The following is a 25,242-nucleotide window of genomic DNA, read 5'->3' on the forward strand; positions in this document are numbered from 1 at the left end:
TACATGGCAAGTTGCATAGTTATAACAGGCAATAAAGCCTAAAATATTTACTACCTGGCCCTTTGCAGAAAAGATTTTGTCAAACTTCTCCTTTAGGGCCTCAAGTTGGCCCCATCCCCACCTCATCATCCACTGGCCTAGCTGGGGGCACAGTGTATCGAGCAACACATGAAAAATTGACCAAACTCTGGCTAGGTTGTTTCTGCTGGCAAGACAAACTTTGGCACTCATTAATGCTTGAGCCACAGGTTTAATTCAGATGATATAAACAGTTAACACATATCTAGTCTTAATTAGCAGAAACCAGAAAAGAAATATTCAAGAACTTTACTTTTTACACTTTAAAATTAGCGACAATTAGAGGGGAATCTTCTTTAACTTGATCTTTTCTTCTACATTTGAAAAGTATTTCATCTTTGTTAAAATTTCTTTGGCTTTTTCAAAATCATCTGAAATAAAGAGACATTAATGTGAGGCTTCATTTTAAGCAAGAATAAAACTAACTCTATTGACTGAAGCAGCTGGATTAAAGTTGAGCCCTAGCCTCTGGACAGCTGATCAAGCATTCAGTAAATCTGAGTGACAGAGAGAGGGAGAACATCTGGATTGTTAACAAGACAAAGGGACTAATCAAAAGGGGATAAATGCATGCTTATTTACAGGATTCGGACTTTACACTAGCTGCTTTTTTCCAGGACAGTCCCCAAGTAATAAATGGATGTGTTTTAAGAGTATTCCTATATTATACATGGTGGTCTAACCCTGAGGGGAATGTGGAAGCCTCTCTGCCAGCTGCTGTTGTACAGACTCAGTCTCTGAGAATGAAGCCCTTAAACCAGTGGTTCTTGACTGGGGGTGATTTTACGCCCACTGAGACATCTGGCAGTGTCTGGAGACATTTCTGGTTTTCCCAACTGGGAAGGTGATACTGACATCTAGTGGGTACATGCCAGGAGTGTTGCTAAACATCCTACAGTGTACAGGACAGCCCCCTGCATCAAAAAATTATCTGGCCCAAAATGTTGGTAATGCTAAGGATGGGAAACCCTGACTTAGATATATGTAAAACTAAATAATATACTTTTATTTTCATATATGGTTAAAACTATCCAGAAAAGCAAAAAATGATTAACACAAAATTCAGAATGGTTACTGTAGAAGGGAGATGCAATTGTAAAGGGCCTACTGTGGGCTTGGAAGACAGTGGTTATGTTCTACATTTATTTATTTTATTCAGTTTTGGTATTAATAAAAATTCTTTGAATTGTGGCGATACACATAACATAAAATTTACCATTGTAATCATTTTTAAGTGTAGAGTTCCGTGGCATTAAGACCATTAACATTGTTGTGCAACCATCAACTCCATTTATCCACAGAACTCTTTTCATCTTCTAAAACTGAAACTCTGTACCTAGGAAATAACTGCCTATTCCCCATTCCCTGCAGCCCCTGGCAACCACCATTATACTTTTCATCTTTATGAATTTGACTATGTAAGTGAAATCATACAGCATTTATCTTTTTGTGACTAGCTTATTTTACTTAGCATAATGTCCTCAAAGTTTATCCATGTTGTAGCATGTAACAGAATTTCCTTCCCTTTTAAGCCAGAATAATATTCAATTGTATATATATGCCATATATTGTTTATCCATTCAACAATTGATGGATGCTTGGGTTGCTTCCACCTGTAAGCTATTGTGAAAAATCTTATGAATGTGGATGTTGACAAAAATTCTCTCCTTGACCAAACTCCAGCCAGGCTCCTCTGAGCCCTCTTCTCGACTAGGCCTCAGCCATGACCTAGACCTCAGCCTTGACTTAAACAAACATAAAATAGTTTCTAACAGCTTGAGGCCACATCTCTAGGATGATCCTAGCCCCGCCTTAAAATGCCTGCCTGAGAAAATTCGAGGCTGCCCAAAGAATGTACTATTTATTACAGCCAATACCCAGAGATAGAGCCTCTGTCTTCCAGGCTCTGTGGGAGGGTAGGAGCCTAACTTCAGTAAGTGCCAGTTGGCAAACCCCAATGGGTTTCACATGGACTACCCTCGCACCTTCCCACTTTGAGAATTTTTCACTTCCCTGACTCTACTGAGCTCCTGTGCACCCCCTCCTTCTTGCTTCATTCTCCCTTTAAAATGCCCAGCCACAAATTGAAGTTGAGCTTAGTTTGTTGGACTCTTTTCTCTATTGCAATAGTTATTACTGATTCAAATTTGTCCTTACCATTTTAACTAGTATGTGGTTTTATTTATCTTTGACAGTGCACAAACATCTCTTCGAGTCCCTGCTGTCAATTTTTTAGGTATATACCCAGAAGTGGAATTGCTGGGTTGTATGGTAATTCTATTTTTAACTTTCTGAGGAAACACCATCCTGTGGTTCTAACTTCTCCACATCCTCACCAACACTTGTTATTTTTAATGTTTTTGATTATAGCCATCCAAATGGGTATGAGGTGGTATCTCATTGTGGTTTTGATTTTCATTTCCCTCATGATTAGTGATGCTGAGTATCTTTTTATGTGCTTATTGGTCATTTGTATATCTTCTTTGCGTGTTCTATTTCTTAAGTTGGGTGGTGGGGACATGGGTGTTTGTTCTGTTATCCTTCCTTTCTTCCATCCCTCCCTCCTTCCTGCCTTCCTTCCTTTCTCCATCTTTAATTCCTCCCACCCCCACTTCCACCCCTGACCTACAGATGTTGCCGTCTCCCCTTAAGAAATGGCTCTCTGAAGGTGGTGTCTCTTCCCACATGCTCACGACATGCACCCAGGGCCTGGCACCCCCAGGGCACTCGGCGCACCTGGGATATAGTCCGTGGCTCCACCTGGGGCGCGAAGCCAGGACCTTCTGCGTGTAAAGCAGACATGCTAACCACTACACTATGGAGCCACCTCTGTTATTATTCTCTAAATTGTACTTATGCATTATTTATTCTTTTCTAAAATTATATTTTATAATTAAAATACAAAAGTATACAAAGGTACAACAGGACCATCTTAGCCAGTGGGTTGAGGACATGGATTTCAGGCAGATATGTAGGGCTAGATTCCTGTATTTTCTGCTGTTAACCTATATATTTCTCATCTTTCTTATTTATTTATTAATTTCCCATCTTTTAAAAGATATTACCTTTGTGTGCTTCTCAGAATTGACTCCTACAGTCCCTGCAAATTACGTAGCACACTGTGTAAGCCTATCCCCTCAGCCCTAGCTGATTGTACTGGAGTGGACATCTGGCCAAAGCTGGGCCAGATTCCCTCTCCCAGAAATCTAGATTTGGGTCTAGGGTTCTAGTCAGATGGTGAAAGGCCTTGTTTTTATAAGGAAATGGAGCAGGTGGACTAAGGAGTCATCCAGAGGGAGAGTCCACTTTGGGGCACCATATACTAATAAGAAAGCAGATAGAAGTTGCTTTTAGAGAAGAAAGGAGGATGGAGTGGACTGCTAGAGGCACTCAGTCTTGGTTCCAGACTGCTTTCTGGTCCCAAGGTTCTGTGCCTGAAAAGTTCTGATCACACTGTACTAAAATCATTGCAGGGACTTTTTCTTTAGATTCTGGGAGATAGCCGTGATTCCTTACAATAACCTCCCTTTATCTTGAAAAGCCTAAATTCTCTTAGTTAAGGGGTGGCACAAGTCAGAAATGGATAGAAAGACTGTACTTGCTTAAAAACAGCTAGAAACAGATATAGTTTCTTCAACCAGGAGCAGTGGAGACAAGGATGAACAGTCCATGTTTATAATTCGGGTACAGCTCTGCCATGGGCTTCTCGTCCTGGGCTTTGCAGAAAAATGGGTGTGCAGGCTCTGCCAAATGTTGAGGGTGCAGCCTTGCCCTTAGGATCAACCTGTGTTGGCATTGGCCCACATCCCTCACCTTATCTTCTCCTACTTGTTTAAGGAGAATGAAAGCACTTTCTCTTGTCAAATCTTTTAATGGCATATCACTGTTTTTGGAGCACAGCTTGTTTCTCCAGCAAGACTTAATTCTCGAAGGCAAAAATGTAGACTCCTCTTTAGGTACTCCCCATGTACTTATCATCACAAGATGGGTATATAATAGCTACTTGTTGAATGCATGGTTTATACCTCAGTGCTTACAATTTCTTTCCATATTTAAGAAAATCAAGAAATGAAGAAAATACCTTGTTCAAAAGCTCTGCTCACATTGTCTGTTAATTCTTTCTGTTTAGCTGAAAGAGAAAAGCATTATCTTAATTTTTCTATTTAAATTGACTCATGATATGAAGACAACACTTCTTGGTTTAAGGCTGCATTCCAGAGCTATAGGGATGTCTAACTTCCAGACAAAACTGGTTTCAGTATAAAAAAAAAAAAAATACTCCCTGAATCAGTATGATGGCCAGTATGTATTCTTTATATTCATTTTTCACCTAACCCCAGACTAGTACTCATAAAATGCATTTGGTGGTATTTTATTTTTTACCTCTGACAATAGATTCGATCTCTTTCATGGCAGCTTCACTTTGAGCTTCTGCAAGTTTTTCGTTAATATCCATTATTTCCACGAGGAATTGCCTGTCCATTTCATAATCTGTTCCTTCTGGAATCTCTATGCCATGGAGCTTTAGCTATTGGGGCATAAAGCAAGGAGAATAAGTTTGCTTCAAGAAACTATGGCCAGAGTCATAAATCCTACTCACCCTTCCTTACAGAATATCATAGGGAAAACATGAATTGTCCTAATAATGAAAGTGTGAGGGTAGGATGCTAGAACCTTGGAAAGGATCCCTTTCTGCTCCTTAGAACTGTGTGACCCTGGGGGAGTCATTCCTTTACTTGAGAGTTTGAACTGGATATCTGTAAAGATTCTATTAAATCCTAAAATTCTAAGGTGCTCACCTCCTCCCTTCCACACTCCCCAAAACCCCCTGAAATTACTTCTTCACTAAAAATCATGACCCTCCAATTCTTGAAATTTATAAAAAATGATTTTAAAAAATGCAACTGAGCAATTGAGATTTACAGAGAATATTCAGAGAAAACTATACTCATGTAGTATCTTTGAGGCTACATATTGTTTGGTTCCTGGACCTGCTCAGGTTTCGAGCACTCCTCTGCTGAATATAGGGGAGCAACTGTCCCATAGTGCAATGGACACCAAGCAGTCATGCATAGAAGGGCTGGAAAATCACCTTACAAGGTATAGTCCTCTGCTCAGGGGGGCCAGAAGGGTCTTATAGGCATCATTCACCAGGGTTGAATGCTTCTCTGAAAAGTCCCTTTCAGTCTGTTAGTGGATATGAAGATAATCTTATTACCATCCAAATCAACCATCTTATATTCACAAACTGTTTCATAAAATATTGCTGGGCAGCCACTTAAGGAAGTGGCCAAAGTGGAATCGGTGTGGAATAAGCTATATTTATTTTCAACTGATGGGTTCTAATTCTGCAGGACAGGTCCAGGGCCTGGCTGGCTGGAGTCTGGCTGCCACGTGGAGCTGGCTGTCCCTGATAAACATATAACCACAAGGCCACTGCCACCCACCCAGAATGCACATGTGTTTCGGTATGATTAGAAGTGGCCAATAGGCTACCTGAGACCTCTGGCTGAAGAAATCTGGGTGGACAAGACGCTGTAGTTGTTGGTACCTATGCTGGAGCTTCACAGTGTCAACTCTGAAGGAACGGTTGCTAGAAGGAAATCAGGAGATGAAATTCATTCATCAAATATTTATAGATTTGTAAACTATGGGCCTGGTTCCTGTTCCCATGGGGAAATATGCAATAAACATGCACACAGAGATAATTTCCAAAAGTGGTAGGTGCTGTGAAGGAAAACAAGTCAGAGAGAGTAGTAGATTGGTGGACAAAGAGGTAGCATTTGAGCTGACACTTGAAACAATGATGAGGTGTAATCAAAGATCAGAAGGGTCATCCAGACAGAAAGAACATGCTAAGTCCCTGAGGTGGGAATGAATTTGGCACCCTTAAGGGTAGTGTTACTGCAACCCGCCATAAGTGTTCAGTGACTGGTAGGGGCAGAGCCCAGAGTTAAAGGGAAGGAGCATACCTAAATCCCATCCTATCTTTACAAGGCCTTGGTCCCTTCATCTCTGTCTCCCACTTTATTTTAATCCAATCCTTTTGGCTTTCTATTCCCAGAGCCTGCCCTATCTCATCAGCTTAGCTCTGCCCAAACTTCACCATCTCTCCAAGCTCCTCAACTGTCAGAGGAAAACAGGAAAAACATTCATTTCTCATTCTCACTTTACCCTTAGACTATGCTCACAATATTAAGTTTTTCTATGCTTTTACTCTCTTATGTTGGATAACCTCTCAGTACTCCTTTCTTAAAATTCTTTATCCAACTTTAATCATTCTCATCCTAACCCTCAAGTCTCCCTTCTCCAGGGCCTTTTAAGTACCCTTACCTCAGCCCCCGCCCCTCAAGTCTCCCTCCTCCGTTGTCTCCATCCCTCAATTTGCCCTAACTTCATTCCTCGACCTTCCTCCAGTCCTCTCTCCACTGTCTCCATCCCTCAAAGACCTTCTCTTAGGCCCGCCCCTCAATTTCCTCTTTCTCGCGACACAGCCCATCCTCCATTCTCCTAGGCCCAATACCCAGTCCCTGGTCTCGAAGGCTCCGCCTACCTGTGTAACTGGCCCCTCCTTTTCCTGCCCAAGCCTGATCGGCCCTCCCTACACGCACACCGGTCCCTGACATCTATCTCCTCCCAGTGCTTTCCCAAAACCGCCTACGGTACCAGTCCATAAGGCTGAAGTGGTCTCGAGTGGGGTCAGGTGGCTGTAGAGCGCGGCACTGCGGGCAGAAGAACCCGTCTCCACGAAGAGGACCCCCTGGGCCACCGCAGTTCCAACAGTGGGCGGAGTTGCTTCCCTCCAGTGATGCAGCATTGCAGCTTAGTGGTCTCCTTCCGAGGACCCCTGCTGGCCACAACCCCCACAGGCGGGACAAGGCTCGGGTCCTCCCACCCCACATTTCTGGCCCCCGGCCTATCTTCGCCGCGGTCACCTGTGGAGGAAAGAGCGAGCGGCCGACCAGAGAAGTGCTGCTGATTGGCTGGAGAGCTGAGGGGGTGGGGCCACTCGGGGCGCGGAGGGGAACCTGAATTCTGAGTCCCGCTGTGCATTTTAAACTACAACTCCCAGCTAGCAGTGAGGCTACGCGTGGACGGCCACACTGCTGGTCCTCATTGGTCCGGCTGGTCCTCATTGATTGGCTGAGGTGGAGTTTGTATCTGTTTAGCGCCACTGCTGGCTGCGGCTACTGTGAATGTGCGGCTCCAGGTGGGCTCACGCGGTGAGTCATAGTGGGAAACTTCAATTGGGTGTTTTGGCTTCGATTCCCGTCCTCAGGGAGTTAATGCGAGCTGGAGCTTCCGCTTTGTCTTTTTGAGCTTGGGTTGCGGGGTAGGAGATAGGAAAGGAATTCGTGGGCGACTCTCTTCCTTCTTTGCAGATGAACTTCCAGGTGAAGTTCACTTCCCCAGTTAACTTACAAGCTGAAACTGGCCCAGATGTACAGGATAAGAAACAAATTGTGCTTTTCAAGATCAGAGCAAAGTTGCTTTGTAAAGGGTTCTATCAATGTTAGTAATTATTACCATACTTTAGGTTCAATCTCAAAAATACCTATTGGGAACCCACTCTTAGTGGCTAGGCATTGCAAGGACTGGAAACATACTGACCTGTGTAGGAGGATGCCTTGCAAGTGGCCATAAGTAAGTGTGGAATGGGGTGGCGAGGAGAGGGTAGGAGGACACCAGTCTTCCTTGCGATTCAGTTTCTCTATTTGAAAAAAAAATTATGTTGCACTTGTAAGGTCTTTTCCGGTTATCAGATTCTTTGGGACTGGAATTCTGTTCTCGCAATGATCAAGCATTACTAGCGGAGGAGCGTTCATGCATCATCGCTTTAACCCGCTAGAGCCTTCTACGTTTTTATATAAGGCACCAAGAGATTGTGATTTACCTAACGGTTCATGCAAAGATTTGACTCGGGTATCTGACTCCAGACCTATTTGCCTGTAACCACTCCACTGTACTTTCTCCTCAGGGCTGAGGCCAGTGCGGTCTCGCCTAGTGGACCCTTATTTATCATAAGCGATGATAGCCACTGCTTTACGCACTGTCTTTTACCAGTTTTCAGGACGAAGTCTTGTTTACTGTAGGTTCTATAATTTTTAACTGTCCATCAAGTTAATTCTAAAGCAAGGGTGGGAGCCGCTGTTATGGTCTCTTGTGGCTCAAAGAATGTTTTCTGCAAGATTCTGAATGGCTGGAAGGCCATTTAGGATGCTGAAAAGATAAGTGATAAGCCCATAGTTACTCAGCATCACAAAGGGCTAGGTGGAGTTGTTTAGTGCAATCCTCTTTGTGTTCTGCCTCATTAAGTAGCCCAGCCCTTAGGAGTCAAGGAATCTCCTGGAGCTGGTTTGGGGGAGGAGGGGCATCAGTGACCATTTGTGCAAATGGCCTCCCTGGAGTGGTGCAGCAAATAAGTTCTTTGCCTGTCTTCTACCCCAAGCCACCAGACTCTCCCTTTTTTCTCTTTCTGAAACATGAAATTTAGTGTTGATTATGATGCAGGACAGGGCAAATTACCCTGAGTGTGGGGGGAGACTATGCTCTGCACTGAGAAGAGGATTCTTTGGCAGAGAGTGTAGAAAGAATTCAACACACACGCCAAAGTTAGGGTCAAAAGAAGTTTATTAAAGAAGGAGAAAAGCAAAGACTAGAGAAAGCAAAAACAAAAACCCAAGACAAGGAAAAAAGGCTCTGAGCGTCCAAGGATCCAGTTTATATATCATTCTTTAGTTCCTGTGAGTTATAGTTTAAAAGACTTTGTTTACCCATTTCCTTTGATATGGACATACAGTGAAGGGAAAGGGGAAGAGTACTTAGCCCGAAAGGACTGCTGCTGGCAGTTCCTAGCCTTTAATCCATAGGTTCCCTATGGTTTTTGCCATAGGGAATGAATGATTTTTTGTGTGTGTGAGTAGGGCAGCCACTTAAAGACTCTTTCCTGTTTCCCCTTCAGAGTGTGGGGAAATGGGTTTTTAGCAATCCCAAGTAGAAATCTTTCTTTGCACTGCAAGTGTCCTCTTGGCCTGACTGTAAAGCTGATCAGCATATTGCAGCCACTGAATATAGCTTGATTTAGCATTTTAATTCTCTTGCTTCCTCCCTACATTAATTGTATTGACGAATACATTTTAGGTTTCACTTTTAATTTTTAAGAATTGGATGAGTGTAAGCAGTTATGAGTCTCTTCCTCATCCCCAACTCATTTTCATTGCTTTTTACTTATTTATAGCCCTCAAATAATTTCTTTTGTTTGTTTCTTTTCCCTGTGGTTTGTGGCTATCAGAGAAAAAACTGATCTAGTGAAAGTGATCTGATGAAAAGTTCAGCCCAGGTTTAGGTCTAGACTGTTAGAATTTTAATTTTTGCAGAGCATGCTTGCCCTAGGTTTTTTTTTAAATCATCATCACAATTTGAACATCTTTTACTCTTGAACTTTAAGTCATGTTCTTTGAAACTCACTTTATTGTTGGACACTTGTTTTTGAGGTCGTAATGTCTCGGGAGACGGATGTGGAATGTCAGCAGTCCCATGGCAGCGCGTCCTCACAATCCCATGGCAGCAGCACCAGCTCGCAGTCCCAAGGCGGCTTCTTGCAGTCCCATGGCCTCTCCTCACAGACACAAGACTCCTCACAGTCCCAGGGCACATCTAGCTCCTCCACTAGCACAGTGCCCACATCCAGCCAGTCCTCTCACTCCAGTTCGGGGACACTGAGCTCCTTAGACACAGTGTCTACTCAGGAACTGTATTCTATTCCTGAGGACCAAGAACCTGAGGAGCCTGTCCCTGCCCCTTGGGCTCGATTATGGGCCCTTCAGGATGGATTCTCCAATCTTGGTAAGACCCTTTGTCATATAGTGTAACATTGATATTGTGTTCAGAAAAATAACTACAGAAATTTGTTGCAGCAGAAAGCTCAAGACACTGCCAGTGTGGGCCTATACAGGTTGGTCAGGACTACAAGCACCTGTGCCAAGACTTGAGCCTGTGCCAGGATCTGACATCCTCTTTGCACTAAGATGGCTCCTACTCACTTGATGCTAGCCTGCCTACCTGGTGTTGGGTGTAGTGTTGGGACTATCTTATTTAAATTTCAAAATATCCTATGAGAGAGTATTATTCTTACATCCATTTTACAGAAGAGCAGACTGAGGTTTAGAGAGAAATTTTTTAACTTGTCTACCGTCATACAGCCAGGAGTTGGGAGATTTTTCAAAAAAATTTATTTTTCAATTAGAGCTGACATTCAATATTTATATTAGTTTCAAGTATACCGCATAGTAGTTAGACATTATATTATTTATGAAGTGATCCCACCAATTAGTCCAATGCCCGCCTGGCACTATACATAGTTATTATAATATTATTGACTGTATTCCCTATGCTGTATTTTACATCTCTGTGACTATTTCGTACTTCTTAATCTCGTCACCTTTTTCACCCAGCCCCTCTACCCCTGTCCCATATGGCAGTCACCAGTTTACTCTCTGTATCTATGAATCTGTTTGTTTGTTTATTTTGTTCCTTAGATTCTCCATATGAGTGAAATCATATGGAATTTTCTTTCTCTGACTTATTTCACTTAGCATAATGCTCTTTAGGTCTATCCATGTTGTTGCAGATGGCAAGATTTCATTCTTTTTTATAGCTAAGTAATTTATTTCTAGGTATTTTTTTTTTTTATGCAGTTGTAAATGGGATTATTTTCTTAATTTCTCTTTCTGGTAGTTTGTTATTGGTGCATAGAATTGCAACCGATTTCTGAATATTAATTTTGTATCCTGCTACTTCACAGAATTCATTTATCAGTTCTAACAGTTTTTTGGTGGAATTTTTAGGGTTCTCTATATTTAGTATAATGTCATCTGCAAATAATGATGGTTTACTTCTTCTTTTCCAATTTCGATGCCTTTTATCTCTTTTTCTTGTCTGATTGCAGTGGCTGGGACTGTTAGGATTTTGGAAATTTGAACCTACTGAGGCACAACAGGGCAAATTTCCCCAAGTCCTTTGGTGGAGAGTGTAGAAAGAATTCAGTACATGTGCCAAAGTTAGGGACAAAAGGAAAGTTAATTAAACAGGGGGAAAAGCAAAGTCTAGAGAAAGCAAAGACAAAAACCTAAGACAAGGAGAAAAAGCCCTGAGTGGGAAGGGGGGTCCAGTTTTATATATCATTTTTTAGTTCTTGTGAGTTATAGTTTAAAGACTTTGTTTACCCATTTCCTCTGATATTGATGTATAGTGAGGAAGAAGGGGAAGGGGAAGAGTATTTAGCGTGAAAAGGTAAGAATATGTAGTGTGAAAGGCCTGCTGGCAGTTCCCAGCCTTTAATCTATAGGTTCCCCGTAGTTTTAGCCATTGGGAATGAACAATTTTATTTGTGTAGGGCAGCCACTTAAAGACTGTTTTTCCTGTTTCCCCTTCCAAGGATATGGGGAATGGGTTGTTAGCAATCCCAGCAGCAGTCTTCCTTTCTACTGCAGGTGTCTTCCTGGCCTGGCTGCAGGGCTGATCAGCATATTGCAGTCTCTGAATATAGCTTGATTTAACAGTTTAATTCTCATGCCTCCCTACATTATTATGACTTTTTGGAATTGAACTTATGACTTTTGGACTTTAAACCTATGTTCTTAACCTGTCATTGTGAAAGAAATGAATGGGATAAGAAAGGTAATGAAATTAAAATTAGTTAGCAGCCAAAGGGGACTATGGAGCCCAAAGGAGGCTTGTTACTGTATAAAATGAGGTTGAGAGGAACTGGTAGAGAGAGAGATTAAAAATACTTGAGTGGAAAGAAAATAAATGTGAGAGTGTAGTTAGAGGAGTGGGGGAAGAGTGAGGGTGCTACGGTTAGAGAGTAGGGGTTCAATTCCTAGCTCTGTCTCTTTCTAGCTGTGTGACCTCAGGAAAATGATGCTACTTCTCTGAGCCTTAGCCCTCATCTGTAAAATGGGGAAATGTTAAAGCAAAGATAAGGAAGATAGGCCAAAGGTTGGGATTGAATAGGATCAAAGGGAGAGATGGGTTAACTTTTCCCAGATGGCCTTAAATTTTTCAGTGTTATAGCATCCTCTGAGAGGGAGGACAGTGAATTTGAACTTCAAAGGGTTCTAGAATACTGGTAAAGAAAAGAACATAACCTCAACTTTCAATTCACTTGCCAAAGCTAATATACTTGTTCCTCACCCCTCACACCCTCTTACCTGCATCCCTTTCATTACTAGGAGGAGGGGCCCGTCCTTCCTTGGATTCATACCCTTAATTGACTCACTGAGAGCTTCTGGTTCCCTTGCCCTCCCTGCCCTCCTCCACACATCTGCCTGAGGTCTCCTAATGAGCAAAGATCAGAGCAGACCTTCCATGGGAGGCTGCCCCTTGCATTCTTTGTTTTACCATCCTTGGACTCAGTGTCTTGATGAGCTCTCCATGTCCTCCTTTTCCCCAATTGCCCAGAAGCTTGTGGTTTCTAATAGATATACCATGATTCATTTATTAATTCCCCCATTAAAAGATGCTTAGGTGGTTTCTAGTTTTTGTTTATGTAAGCAAGACCGTAGTGAATGTCCTTGTAGTTGTCTCTTTGGTTGGTTGGGCAAATGTATCTCCAGGGTAGAGCCTGAGTCAGATTGCTGGGTCATAGGGTAGGCATGGCTTCACTTTGTATGGACACTGCCATATTGCATTCTAAAGTCTCCGTTCAATTTATCCTTCCTGTCTCGCTTCCTCCAAGAACTCTCCTTGATAGCCCCAGCCAGAGTTGCCTAGGCTCTGCATCTGTGCTTCCCTTGGATGGTTTTCCTGAATTGTTTACATGTTTGTCTCCCCACTAGACTACAGACTCATTTGATTTTTTTAAAGAGGTCATATTTGCATTAGGTACAAAGTCTTCATCCAACTTACGCCCTTCCCCCAACTACTTCTCAGTATTGCTGATTTCTTACCTTAGCCTTTCAGGGATTTGATGCATATATAAGCAACTAAGTTCCCTTTATTTTTATACTAATTATAATTTACAACACATTGTTTTGCAACTTGCTTTTTATATTTAACAATATATATTAGACATTCTTTCCTCAGAATGTAAATATCCTCATTCTCTTTTTATAAATTCAATATAAATTTATTGAACCAGCCCCCTTAATAATGGACATTTAATTTATTTATAATCTTTTGTTTTAGGAATAATACTATAGTTAATAACCTTATACATGTGTCCCTATGTCCTTTCATAATACATATGATTCTATCTGTAAGATACATTCTTAGAAGTAGAATTTCTGGGCCAGTGCACATGCGCATATGTAATTTTTAAAAATTGAGGTGAAATTTACGTAACATAAAATTAAGCATTTTAAAGCGAACAGTTCAGAGGCATTTCATACATCATAACATTAAGCAACCACCACTTCTGTGTAATTCAAACCCATTTGCATTACTCCAAAATAAAACTCTGTGTCCATTAAGCAGTTCCTTCCTATTTTCCTCTCCTGCCCTGGCAGCCACCAATCTACAATTCATTTCTATGGATTTAACTATTCTGGATATTTCATATAAATGCAGTCATACAATATGCAATCTTTTGAGTCTGGATTCTTTCTCTTGGCATGTTTTCAAGGTTCTTTTATGTTGTAGCATATATGAGTACTTTATTCCTTTTTATGGCTGAGTAATAACTCCATCATATAAATACCACAATGTTTATTCATTCATCCATTGAGGGACATTTGGGTTGTATCCACCATTTGACTGTTGTAAATAGTGTGGGTATAAACATTCACATCTAAGAATTTGAGTACTTGTTTTCAGTTCTTTTGGGTATATACCTAGGAGGGGAATTGCTGAGTCTTAGGGTAATTCTACGTTGAACTTTTTGAAGAACTGCAAACTGTTGTCCACAGCGGCTGTACCATTTTACATTCCTACCAGGAATGTGTGAGGTTTCTAGTTTCTTTGTATCTTCACCAACACTTGTTATTTTCTTTCTTTTTTTTTTTCTTTTTTAATTATAGCCATCTTCATGGATACGAAGGGATTACATAAGTAATTCTGATAAATCTTGCCAAATTATTTTCCCTAGCTAGTGTATAAATTTTATTCTGACTGGCAATGTATGAGAGTAACTGCTTCTTCATACCTCTTACTAACGTAGTGTAATGTCCCACTTTTTGAGTTTTGTCAATCTGATTATTGAAACGTGGAGTCATAACTTGTCTATATATCCTTCACCCATTTTCTGTTGTATCGTTTTTTTCTTTTTGATTTGTAGGAACTTTACCTATGTTAGGGAAATTAGTCCTAATATCTGTCTTTTCATGAGCATTTACTTGCCTACCATGTTCATTGTTTTAGGTGCTGGAGCTATACTCTTAAACAAGAGACCCAAGGCTGCCTTCCTAGAGTTTATGTTGTAAAATGGGAATGTGGAGAGACAGTATACAAATAATCAAGATAATTTCCAGTTATGGTCCATATTTAGAGGGAGACATAGCAGATTATCATTATGATAACATGTGGGTGGTGAGGTGAGAGTCTGCTTATACAGAAAGCCGAGTGGGAGATGAGAATTTGAGTCCAGACTCAAAGGCAAGATGGCCATTCAAATTACTGGAAACAAAGTATTCAAAGGCCACAATGTTCGGGACAGTGAAAGGAAGCTGGTGAGACTGACTGGACTGTAGTGAGCAAGGGAGGGGTAAAAAGTGAGGCTGGAAGGGATCAGGGGCCAGATCTTGAGCATCTAGCCTTCCATGAGAAGGAGTATAGATTTTATACTAAGTATGATGGGATGCTTCAGGAGGGTAATAAGTAGGACGTTATTATATCATGAGTAGTTTTTCAGATGATTAAAAATTGCTTAAGAACTTTTAATGACTGCATGTTATTTCATGCTTATGTAGAAACCCCATAACTTATTAAACTCACTGTTGGAAATTTTTTTTCTCCCCTATCATTTTTAATCTTATAAAATCTTGATAAATCTATAATTTCGATTGCTTTCATAGGCTATATTCCTACTAGTAGATTTTATGAGCAATTTTTAAAGGTATTAGATAACATGAAATTCAACAGCCCTCTGGTGTGTGCTTTTGTGTTACAGAGTGTGTTAATGACAACTACTGGTTTGGGAGGGATAAAAGCTGTGAATACTGCTTTGATGAGCCACTGCTGAAAAGAACGGATAAATACCGGACTTATAGTAAGAAGCACTTTCGGATTTTCAGGGTAGGTGGCAAATCACCCATATATTTGGGAGAGGTGGTAATCTAATCATCACTGTTAGATAGATATCTTCCCACTATAACTCCCCACAAAATAAAATGTTCTCTATTTTAGGAAATGGGTCCTAAAAACTCTTACATCGCATACATAGAAGATCACAGTGGGAATGGAACCTTCGTAAATAGAGAGCTTGTAGGGAAAGGAAGACGCCTTCCTTTAAATAACAATTCTGAAATTGCACTTTCCGTATGGAGTAATAAAGGTAATATTATCATCTGGTTATCAGAATTTTTTTTCTCCCATATAAAGGAAAATTGACATTGTGTTCTTTGCAGAATATGGTTTAGGTAAATAAAGTACAGTTAGTATTCAAGATTAACTCAGTTGTGTTTTTAAATTATGAAAAAGTTCTATCAAGACAAATTTTCTAAGGTTTAATTGGTTTGGTTAATTTTATTTAAAGCTGTATGCTCTCCCTTGAATTATCATGTTGCTTAAAATAGTTTATAGTTCATTGGTTGTTGCATTTTATATCATGTCAGCCTTAGATGTCTATGAGTTGTTTTATGTTTTAGGCCATTAATTCCTCTCCCTTCCTCATTTTTCCCTTCAGTCCTTCTGAAACTCATTCATTTCTATGTATATTTATTGAACTCCTATTATATGTCAGGCGTTAGGCTGTAGGTTTTTCTGGAAGAATCTTAATTTAGACCTTGCACCTTAAATACTGCTTGGTTATCCTCTGAAAGTGGAGATGTTTATCATCATCATCAGGTAGGTAGCATTGTATAAGTATCCACTCCTAAAACTTCATTAATAACACATCTAAAACAAATAATTTTCATTCAGTGCAAAAAATTCATCTAGAAAGTATAATTGACAAAAACAACCTACAGAGTTCAACATAACTCACAGTGATTTTCAATCCTTGAACAAGAGGAATACTCTTGGTTCTTTAATTAAAAGAAAAAAACACCCACAGAACTTTCCAAAACTATCTGGGATTTGAGTGACTTGGAAAGGTATGAGTATGTATGAGTTTAACACCTCGAAAATACAGATTCCCACAGGCACTGTCCCACAAATTCTGATTCAGTAGTTCTAGGGATTTAAAAAATCCTGCCCAGGTGATTCTCATGCAGTCAGTCTTCAGGCTGGCATCTGAGGACTATGGCCATCCTGGGGATTCTAATGTACATTTTATGATTGCCTTAGTTTTCTGCGTTTCTATTTTGTTTCCTATCTGATAATTACAGTCAGGGCAGCTGCAAAGGATTTTGCTGTTTGAGAGCACCTGGTTGAAGGGGCAGCTGGGTGCTGATATTTGGCCTGTCCTCCTCTTGACAAGCTGTGTGCCACCTTTTTCTCAATTGTCTGCCCAAGGGACACCTCTTCTAATTTGAACAAAGGTGTTATATAGGCTAAGGGCGGCCCTGAGTGAAATAGATCAAACTAGTACTCTGCAGACTGCATTCAGCTTATTGACATTGTATTAGCATGAAACTCTAGATCTGTTTGAAAAAGTGAACTATCTGGCCACACAGAGCCTGTAATCCCATAACTTGAGGATTTGCAAGTGAGAGTAGAGGCTGCCTCCATTAGATGGGTGATGTGTTTAACCATTCAGGTCCCCACTGCTCTATGTTGTCTTACACTCAACCCAGCCTTACTTGGCTTTTGTTGGGAGCTGAGTTTGCAGCCTCTGAAGTAGACCTTGACATTTGTGAGAACTACATCTCCAGAGCCCCTCAGTTACCAGATTCTCAGAGGCCACTGGAATTTCTAGGTTCTTAAATGGTCGTATCCTGGGTGGCTAGTAGGTCTCATTCACTAGGCAAGTAAGTATCTTATCTCATAAGGACCAACTTGGAATGATGCACACTGAGGTGGCTCAAATTTGTGCCACAGACTGGAGCTCTAGGTGACTCCAGGGTGGTCAAAAGCCATCACCTAAAATCTGTTAAACTCAAGGGTCTTAACAAATTTTACTCTTTCAAGATATTATGGGCAGTTGCAAATTTACTGTTGATGACTTTGTAGAACTGAAATGTTTGATAACTCGTTTTAGGCTTGGCCCACATGGATAGGTAAATTATTAAATGAATAGTTTTTTGTTGTTTTCTTTTTCTGAGTTACAACTTAAATAATGGAGAAATAAAGGGGAATTTGAGGGGAAATGCTATTTGTTTAACTTTAGAAAATGTCTGATATGTAAAGATATAACTGGGTAAGAGGAGATAATGCAGTTATGGTGACCAGTGGTCTAATTTTTACTGAGATGTTTATCTATATGCATAGAATATTTTTTTCTAGGCTCAAATGAATTACTTTTTGGTTCTGGTCTTGTGTTAGTGCATAGGTATTTTAGCGTGATTGATTAATCTATTCTGAGGTCAAGGAATAAGGCTAGGTTTATGTATGGATTTCTGCAGCATAAGAAGGAAGATGCTGTGTATTTCCATTGAAGAATGAAATTTGACTGTCATTATTTCCCGTGGGTTTCATGATATGTGTTAGCCAGCTAAATAATTCCTTTAGGATTAGATGTTCAGTTAAAACAATTGTTTTATATTCCATATGTTTACTAAATTTTAGGACCACTTATTTTTTCTTTATCAAATGAATTAATGAGACCTATTTCTGCCCTTTTTCCCTTAGTTTTTGTATTTTTTGATCTGACTGTAGATGATCAGTCAGTTTATCCCAAGGAATTAAGAGACGAATACATCATGTCAAAAACTCTTGGAAGGTAATTTATTTTTTCTTATGGAAATTGCACTTAATTTTTTCCTAAACATTTGTCATTGCTTAGATTTTTATTCCTAGTTTTTAACATCTATTTATAACATACTTGTAGGGCACTGATTTGTGATAGGTATGTTATTGATTTAATAATGATCAATTGAAATAATTAGTTTTTTCTTAAAATTTTTATCTATTACAACTTTTAAAAATCAGTTTTAGTGAGACATAATTCACATACTATATAATTCGCTATTTAAAGTGTACATTTCAGTGGTGTTTAATATATTCACAGAGTTGTGAAACCTTTAGCATAATTTTAGAACATTTTCATTACCTTCCAAAAAGAAATATTTACTGCATTTCTGCCTTCTTCAGAATTTGTGACACCTTGGGAAGTGAAATGAAACTGACTATTGAATAGAACAAAGTTCTCAAAATTTTTGGTCTCAGGACTCCATATAGTCTTAAAAATTACCAAGGACCCCAAAGAGCTTTTGTCCATGTGGCTTAAATCTGTTGTATTTACTATGTTAGAAATTAAAATGGAGACACATTAATATTTATTAATTCATTAAAAAATAAGCTCACTATGTTACAATGAATAACTTTTTAATGAAAAAGAATTATTTTTAAAAAGATTAGTGAGAAGAGAGGTGTTTCACACTTTTGCAAATCTCTTTAATATCTAGCTTACTAGAAAATGGCTAGATCCTGATAATTTGCTTCTTCATTTGGTCTGTTTTGATATCACATGCTGTGTACCATGTAACCTCTGGAAAACTATATACTTATGAGAAAATGAGAATGAAAAAGGCAAATAATGTCTTATAGGCAATATTATTCTGAAAATAGTTTTAACTTTGTGGACACCCCAAATGGGTCTTGGGGTGCTTTAGGGGTTGCCTGATTATACTTTGAGAACCATGTCCTGAGGGAAGGTGTTCAGGACACCTTTTACCACATTATACAATATCCATCACCCTCCCATTCCTTCCCCACCCCCAGAGGCCTTTCTACCTCTTGATAATTTTAGAAACATGAAAGTAGAAAATAATAGAAGAAAATAATCACCCGTGTTCCTGCCACATAAAATCAAGCAGAGTACACTCTTCATGACCATCTATGAGACATATTTTAGTTTATGGACATCAGATTCAGTAATTCATTGTTGTCTCTATATTTGCATTGGCTGCTTGCAAGCTCACAGCCAAATTTGTGCCAGCTCTTAAGAAATGTGTGGGACTCTATTTTTTCTAAGGGAGGATTCAACGCATCTAACTTTTAGTAGGTGACAGAAACTTATATGAGTCAGTTAAGAAAAAAAATTTATTGGCTCTTATAACTGGGAAATACAGGGACACAGCTGACTTCAGGCATGGCCGGACCAGGAGGCTTTTAAGCTTTATATTACATTTTGAGTTCTGATTTTCGGTTTGGCTCTATCTATGCCTATATCTAAGGGCTCCCACAGTGTTGCCAGGGCCCTGGCTCCATCTCTTAATTCAGCTACTCTTTGTTGCCCTCCTATAGAATTGCTCTCTCTGTGTGGCAGGAAAAATGGCTTCCAAGAGCCACACATTCATATTTTCTTTCTTCTAGAAACCACAGCAAAGAGAACTGTTTTTCTCCAAATATCAGTATTTGATCCCAGGGAAAAACCCTGATTGGCTTAATTTTACATGTCCACCCCATGATTCCAGGGTATTGTACTATTATAGACACTCCATATGAGCTACATGAATTCAGGGAAGATTTCTCAGGCAAAAGGTGGCTGTTACCAGCAGAAGGGGAATTGGAAAATGTTTTGAGAGGACTATTCTCACACAATATACAAACATTAACTCAAAGTGGAATGAAAATGAAATGTAAGAGGTAAAACTATTAAACTATAAGACAACTCTTTATGACCTTTGATTTGGCAGTGGTTTCTTAAATGAGGTACCAAAAGCACAAGCAACAAAAGAAAAAAGATAAATTAGGCTTCATTAAATTTAAGAACTTTTGTGCATCAAAAGACATTGTCAAGAGAGTGAAACACAGCTTACTGAATGAGAAAAAATACTTAAAAAGGATTTTGTATCCAGAATAGATAAAGAATTCTTACAACTCAACAATAAAGAGATAACTCAGTTTAAAAATGGGCAAAGGATTTAAGTAGACATTTTTCTGAAGAAGATATACAAATGAGCAAAAAGCACATGAAAAGATGTTCGACATCATTAGTCATTAGAGAAATGCAAATGAAAACCACAATGAGATACCACTACTAGGTTGACCATAATAAAGAAACGGAAAATGACAAGTGTTTGTGAAGATGCAGTGAAATTGGAATCCTTACATTCCTGGTGGGAATGTAAGATGGTATAGCCACTGTGGGAAATAATTTGGTGGTTTCTCAAAATAGAAACCACATTGAATTACCATATATGACCCAGCAATTCCCCTTGTAGGTCTATCTGCCCTCAATTGAAAACAGGTGTTCAAACAAAAACGTGTGCATGAATGTTCACTGCAGCTCTATTTGCAATAGCCAAAGGTGGAAACAGTGTCCACCAACAAATGAATGGATAAACAAATGTGATATATCCATACAACGAAATATTTAGCTACAGAAAAGAATGAAATACTGATACATCCTATAGCATGGATGAATCTTGAAAACATGCAAAGTGAAAGAAGCCAGACACCAAAGGCTACGTATTTTATGAATCTATTGATAATGAGATATTTGATAATAGGTAAATTCATAGAGACAGAAAGCAGATTAGTGGTTGCTAGGGTCTGAGGGCAGGGTAGAATGGAGAGTGAATACTTAATGGTTATGGAATTTCAATTTGGGCTGATGGAAAAGTTCTGGAACTAGGTAGAGGTGATGGTTATACAACATTGTAGATGTATTTAATGCCACTGAATTTTTCACTTCACATTGATTACAGTGATAAATTTTATGTTCTGTATATACACAGTAAAAAAATGTCTTGGCAAACTCCTCACCCCACCCCCAAACACACAATAGTTATAATTGTCTACTTTAGACAGGCAATGAGTGATTGATACTTGGGTAGGCATTACCTCAGACTGACCTAAGCTTTGGAGAACAGAGCCTACGTAGGATTGTGTACTAGATGACATTCCTCCATTATCCCAATTAATTACAAATCTTTGAGAGTTTGTCATAAGCAGGTTAATTGTGTAATTAACTTGTAATTGTGTAATTTTGTTTTTTTAGGTATTGTGATTTTATTTAGGGTATAATTCTTGGCATCAACTACTTTCGTACTTCCTTTGAAGGAAGAAAATAAGAAATAAATACATCAATGAAAGTAATTCATTTACAAATGCTGCTTGTTGTAACTTGTTTCAGACATCATTTTTGACAAAAATTTTGTTCTTTTGATGTTTCTCTGATCTCTGGGACAAGTCATTTCTCTCCTATTTGTTCTTTGTGTCTTTCTAAGAATTTCACCATCTGAAGTGACAGGAAGACTTAAGTTGATAACACTCAGCTCAAAAAGTAGAATTTGGAGCTGATTGATTGTTCTTAGAAGGTCCACATTCACTTATGCCCTTGACATTTTATGTTGGTGAGGTTTCACCGTGTTCTATGAAAATGGGGACAATGGAAGTATTGTGTATGGACCGTCTTTAACTTGGAATAGTTGAAGCCAACTCAGGAGCGGCGGGTCTCCTGATTAAAAACATTCTGACAATCTCTTTCTATGTTTTTCCCTGTAGTGGTGCCTGTGGTGAGGTGAAGCTAGCTTTTGAGAGGAAAACATGTAAGAAAGTAGCCATAAAGATCATCAGCAAAAGGAAGTTTGCTATCGGCTCTGAGAGAGAAACAGTAAGTACCTGTGTTTGTGGCTGCTCAGCTGTTCTTAACACTTCATGTCCCAAAATAATTTTAGAATGGTGATTTTCAATGTTGAGAAGAAAATACTGCTCAGATATATGAATTTGTATTAAAGAGCATTGAAAATACTTGAGTGTATTCAACTAATCTAGAAACTTATAGAGAATTCGGTTCCAAAAAGTATTTGGTTGTACATAGTAATATACTTGCAGGAAGTTGTTTTTTTTTTCCTTCTTCCAAGTTGTTGCAAGACTGTTTTTACAATAAGTGAAAGGAAATTAGGAAAAAAAAATCCAGCCATATCCCTGCCACTATAACCCCACAGCTGTTTTCAGTTTTCCTTTCCCTTCTAGTCTTTGTTCATATGAGTTCGTGTTTTTAGATGGTTGAAATCACATTGTATATACAATTTTGTATTTTACTTTTCCATAGAAGCATCGATGCATAAACTTACTCCTAATAGATGGTCAAGTCTCTATTTCATCAACTTTATCATAATTTATTCAACCATTTCTTTGGTTGATCATTTAGATAATTTCTAATTCTTTGCTCTTTCTGATAATGTGGCAGTGAGTCTTAGTGTTTATAGATTTTAATTACGTCTCTATTTCATCAACTTTATCATAATTCAACCATTTCTTTGGTTGATCATTTAGATAATTTCTAATTCTTTGCTCTTTCTGATAATGTGGCAGTGAGTCTTAGTGTTTATAGATTTTAAAAATCTTAATTAAATTATTCATTACTTTTTATATGCTAGCCATTCATTTTATTACATTTTGTATAACACACTTTTACTGCGTGAGTGAAATAGCCAAATGTATTGGTCTTTCAACACATGACCTAACAAAGTAATGTAAAATGCGACCTGTAATCACGTTTTCCTTTGCGACCAGCTGTTTCTGGGTATTATATTTTAACATTCTTTAAAGATCATTTTTTTCCCCACAAGACAATGCCATTCTCACATGGCAAGAGGAATTTCCTTTCTGTGTTCACTTTGTTATCGATCTTTTCCCTTGTGATTCTGGATTTGATTCCCATTTTGGGGGGAAGAAAATACCTCCCAGATTCTTAATGACTTGGAGCAAAATTTTAGTTTCATCTTTCAAATTGTATTGTACTCTTTTAGACCTCTCTATCATCAGAGCACACCCTGACTTGGTAATTAGTTTAACGGCTTACAGGAAGAGGCCGGCTTTTAAAATTAAACATCTGTGTTTCTTAGCTGAAGTCCATTTTACATAAATATGTAATTCTATATCCTCTGTGCTTGTGGAGGGTGTAGCCCATGAGGTTGAGTAACTTGATTCATCCTTTTGGAATTGTAATGGAGAACAACTTCAGTACCCTGAAGCTTCCTCCAGTTAAGAGTCTCAGTAAATACGTCAGCCTGTAGTTGAAATTAAAAACCATTTTTGCTCTGTTATGAGAAATTTGACTTGACATTTTTTTTCATGCAGTTTAATTAAATAGCTTTTGTCTGGACTTTTCTTGTTTTATCATTTTTATGAATGCATACAATTCTATAGCTAATGCGAACAGAGCTTAACAGGTAAGCATGAGAACAGTGGAAACGCTCGTTTCTGGCTGTGGGAACTAGAGCAAGTGGCTTCCTTTCTCTGAGCCTCAGTTGCCCCATCTGTAAAATGGGAATAATTATAGAACTCAGTTCATTTGGGGATGATGAGAATTACGGGAGATGACCCTTTTAAATAAAGAGCTTGGTATAAAGCCTGCTCACTTATTGAATGCTTCCTATTTGCCAAGCACTTTACAGAGTGATTTTAGGTAAGTTTAAATCATTGACCTCTAGGCCTTGATTTCTCTGCATGAGTAGAGTTGGGTCTGGAAATAAGGCAGTGTATACTCAACTAAGTCTAATTGTAAATATTTTCTAAATATCAGCTATTATTATTATTATTAATAAACTCTAATGATATTTTATCTATCAAAGGATCCAGCTCTCAACGTTGAAACAGAAATAGAAATTTTGAAAAAATTAAATCATGTAAGTATTCTTGTAAAATATGAACCATACTTAAAATCATTTAGCACAAAATATGGGAGGAGTACAAAGCATTTCAATGTGACAAAGCTAGTATTTACCTGAGTTCCTTAATTGTGTGTGTACACGTGTATACATGTGAATGCATATGTGTGTTTAACTGTCATTTAGCTAAAAAGAGCATTCCTCTGAATTTTTGAAAGAACAATACTGTGTAAAGATTTTATGATTAAATAATGATGTGATTTTACACTGACTTAGTTCTTGAACAAAAGGCATAGTAAATCTCCTAAATTTTATATCTCTAGGGACTTTATCAACTGATTATGTTGGGACGACAATGCTAATTTGGTAAATTTGGTTTAATTATACCTGAAGTTTTAACTCATATAAATACCTTTTGATGGTGCTGATTTCCATTTACCTCAGTTGGAGTAAATCACATAAATATAAGGGTATTTAATCTAGATGACAACAACCTGTCCTTAAATCTGATTAAAAGGTGTCAATGGCCTTATTGAGTATTAATAGTATTAATAGTCCCTGATTACTTTGTCTCAGTGGAAAGTGTCTGACTTTAAAGATGTGAAAAGAGAACGTTTGAGTTGTAGGATTGATCCCGTCTTCCTTTTTATTGCTCTTTTCATTTCTTCATCAATTCATGAGCCCCCTGAAGTCATGAGCTAGGTAGGCATTGGAGTGAAACTTGAAACAAGGCCTCCTGTCTGTCCGGCTAAGGATTGTCTTATTCGGTTTTTTACCTCCAGACAACAAAAAGATTTCTTCTCTCTTCTTTCACTTCCTCAAATCCTCCAAACAAGTAGAAATTAAGAACGAATCTCTGCCATCGACACAACAATTCAACAAGTTCCTTTAGAGCTCATGGGTAGATCTGAAAACACTTGAGAATCCAAGTGGCTGATCCCCACCCCGCTGCTTGGCTTTCTTCTAATTACCTTGCAACTTCTTCCTCTTCCCCGAATTCACCTCCTTTTTTCAAAGGCATCTAGAATCTCTCATTAAAGAGAGGAACCCTCCAATTTTCTGGAGCGGGGTAGCTTCAAACATACCCCTAAGATAAACACTTAGAATGCTTAGAGAATTTTCTGTCATGTCAGAGGATCCCCAAACATAACATTTATGTAAATAAATCCAATGTCCACTGCAGTTGAGAGGAATTTAGAACCCCAAAGAAAGTACCTAGAGATAATACATGGTAATTTACAAGGGCACATGGAAGCCCTTGGGAATTAAGTATGGGCTCATGAGTTTGTTTGCAGGAACAACGAGTAGTGAGAGCGTGAGTAAAACATATTGTGCCGGACTCTCT

General features: G+C 38.8%; 2 protein-coding genes across 14 annotated transcripts in view; one reads left to right on the forward strand and one right to left on the reverse strand.

The window, feature by feature from the left end:
* Window positions 1–230: 230 nt before the first annotated feature.
* On the reverse strand, window positions 231–7,055 carry HSCB (HscB mitochondrial iron-sulfur cluster cochaperone). 9 transcript variants are annotated; one of them, XM_023538419.1, is made up of 7 exons: window positions 6,486–6,716; window positions 6,051–6,204; window positions 5,575–5,671; window positions 5,176–5,265; window positions 4,462–4,606; window positions 4,160–4,207; window positions 231–449 (listed from the first exon to the last, which is right to left on the reverse strand). In XM_023538419.1, the coding sequence occupies exons 2-7, from the start codon at window positions 6,089–6,091 to the stop codon at window positions 358–360; spliced, it is 513 nt and encodes a 170-aa protein (XP_023394187.1). In that variant the 5' UTR covers window positions 6,092–6,204; window positions 6,486–6,716; the 3' UTR covers window positions 231–357. The 9 variants fall into 9 exon arrangements, 8 of the variants coding, with proteins under 8 accessions (XP_023394187.1, XP_023394188.1, XP_023394189.1 ...); XM_023538420.1 differs by having other exon boundaries at window positions 6,473–6,716; XM_023538421.1 differs by lacking the exons at window positions 6,051–6,204; window positions 6,486–6,716 and adding an exon at window positions 6,745–7,055 and having other exon boundaries at window positions 5,171–5,265.
* An 88-nt stretch (window positions 7,056–7,143) lies between these two features.
* The window catches only part of CHEK2 (checkpoint kinase 2), a 31,983-nt gene continuing 13,884 nt past the window's right edge, over window positions 7,144–25,242 (forward strand). For 2 of the 5 annotated variants that reach the window (XR_002783530.1, XM_011373382.2), the window contains exons 1-7: window positions 7,144–7,301; window positions 9,573–9,924; window positions 15,185–15,309; window positions 15,421–15,568; window positions 17,965–18,055; window positions 21,787–21,895; window positions 23,862–23,915. Coding sequence is in view for 4 of the 5 variants with exons in the window: in XM_011373382.2 (XP_011371684.1) it covers window positions 7,275–7,301; window positions 9,573–9,924; window positions 15,185–15,309; window positions 15,421–15,568; window positions 17,965–18,055; window positions 21,787–21,895; window positions 23,862–23,915 (906 nt within the window). In the remaining variant the exon portion in view is untranslated. The other 3 variants (XM_011373383.2, XM_011373384.2, XM_011373386.2) reach the window with 3 other exon arrangements.

This window comes from Pteropus vampyrus, unplaced genomic scaffold (assembly GCF_000151845.1).
Source record: "Pteropus vampyrus isolate Shadow unplaced genomic scaffold, Pvam_2.0 Scaffold223, whole genome shotgun sequence".
Classification (NCBI taxonomy): Eukaryota; Metazoa; Chordata; class Mammalia; order Chiroptera; family Pteropodidae; genus Pteropus; species Pteropus vampyrus.

What these genes read in the sequence shown, in the direction of transcription:
- HSCB (XM_011373379.2), bottom strand. Translation starts at nt 6,980, where the DNA reads ATGTGGGGTGGGAGGACCCGAGCCTTGTCCCGCCTGTGGGGGTTGTGG. An exon ending in CACTTCAGCCTTATGGACTG is followed by an intron (nt 5,672 to 6,744) that starts GTACCGTAGGCG and finishes ATTTCCTTCTAG; the next exon opens with CAACCGTTCCTTCAGAGTTG. An exon ending in GATCGAATCTATTGTCAGAG is followed by an intron (nt 4,208 to 4,461) that starts GTAAAAAATAAA and finishes TTTCTCTTTCAG; the next exon opens with CTAAACAGAAAGAATTAACA.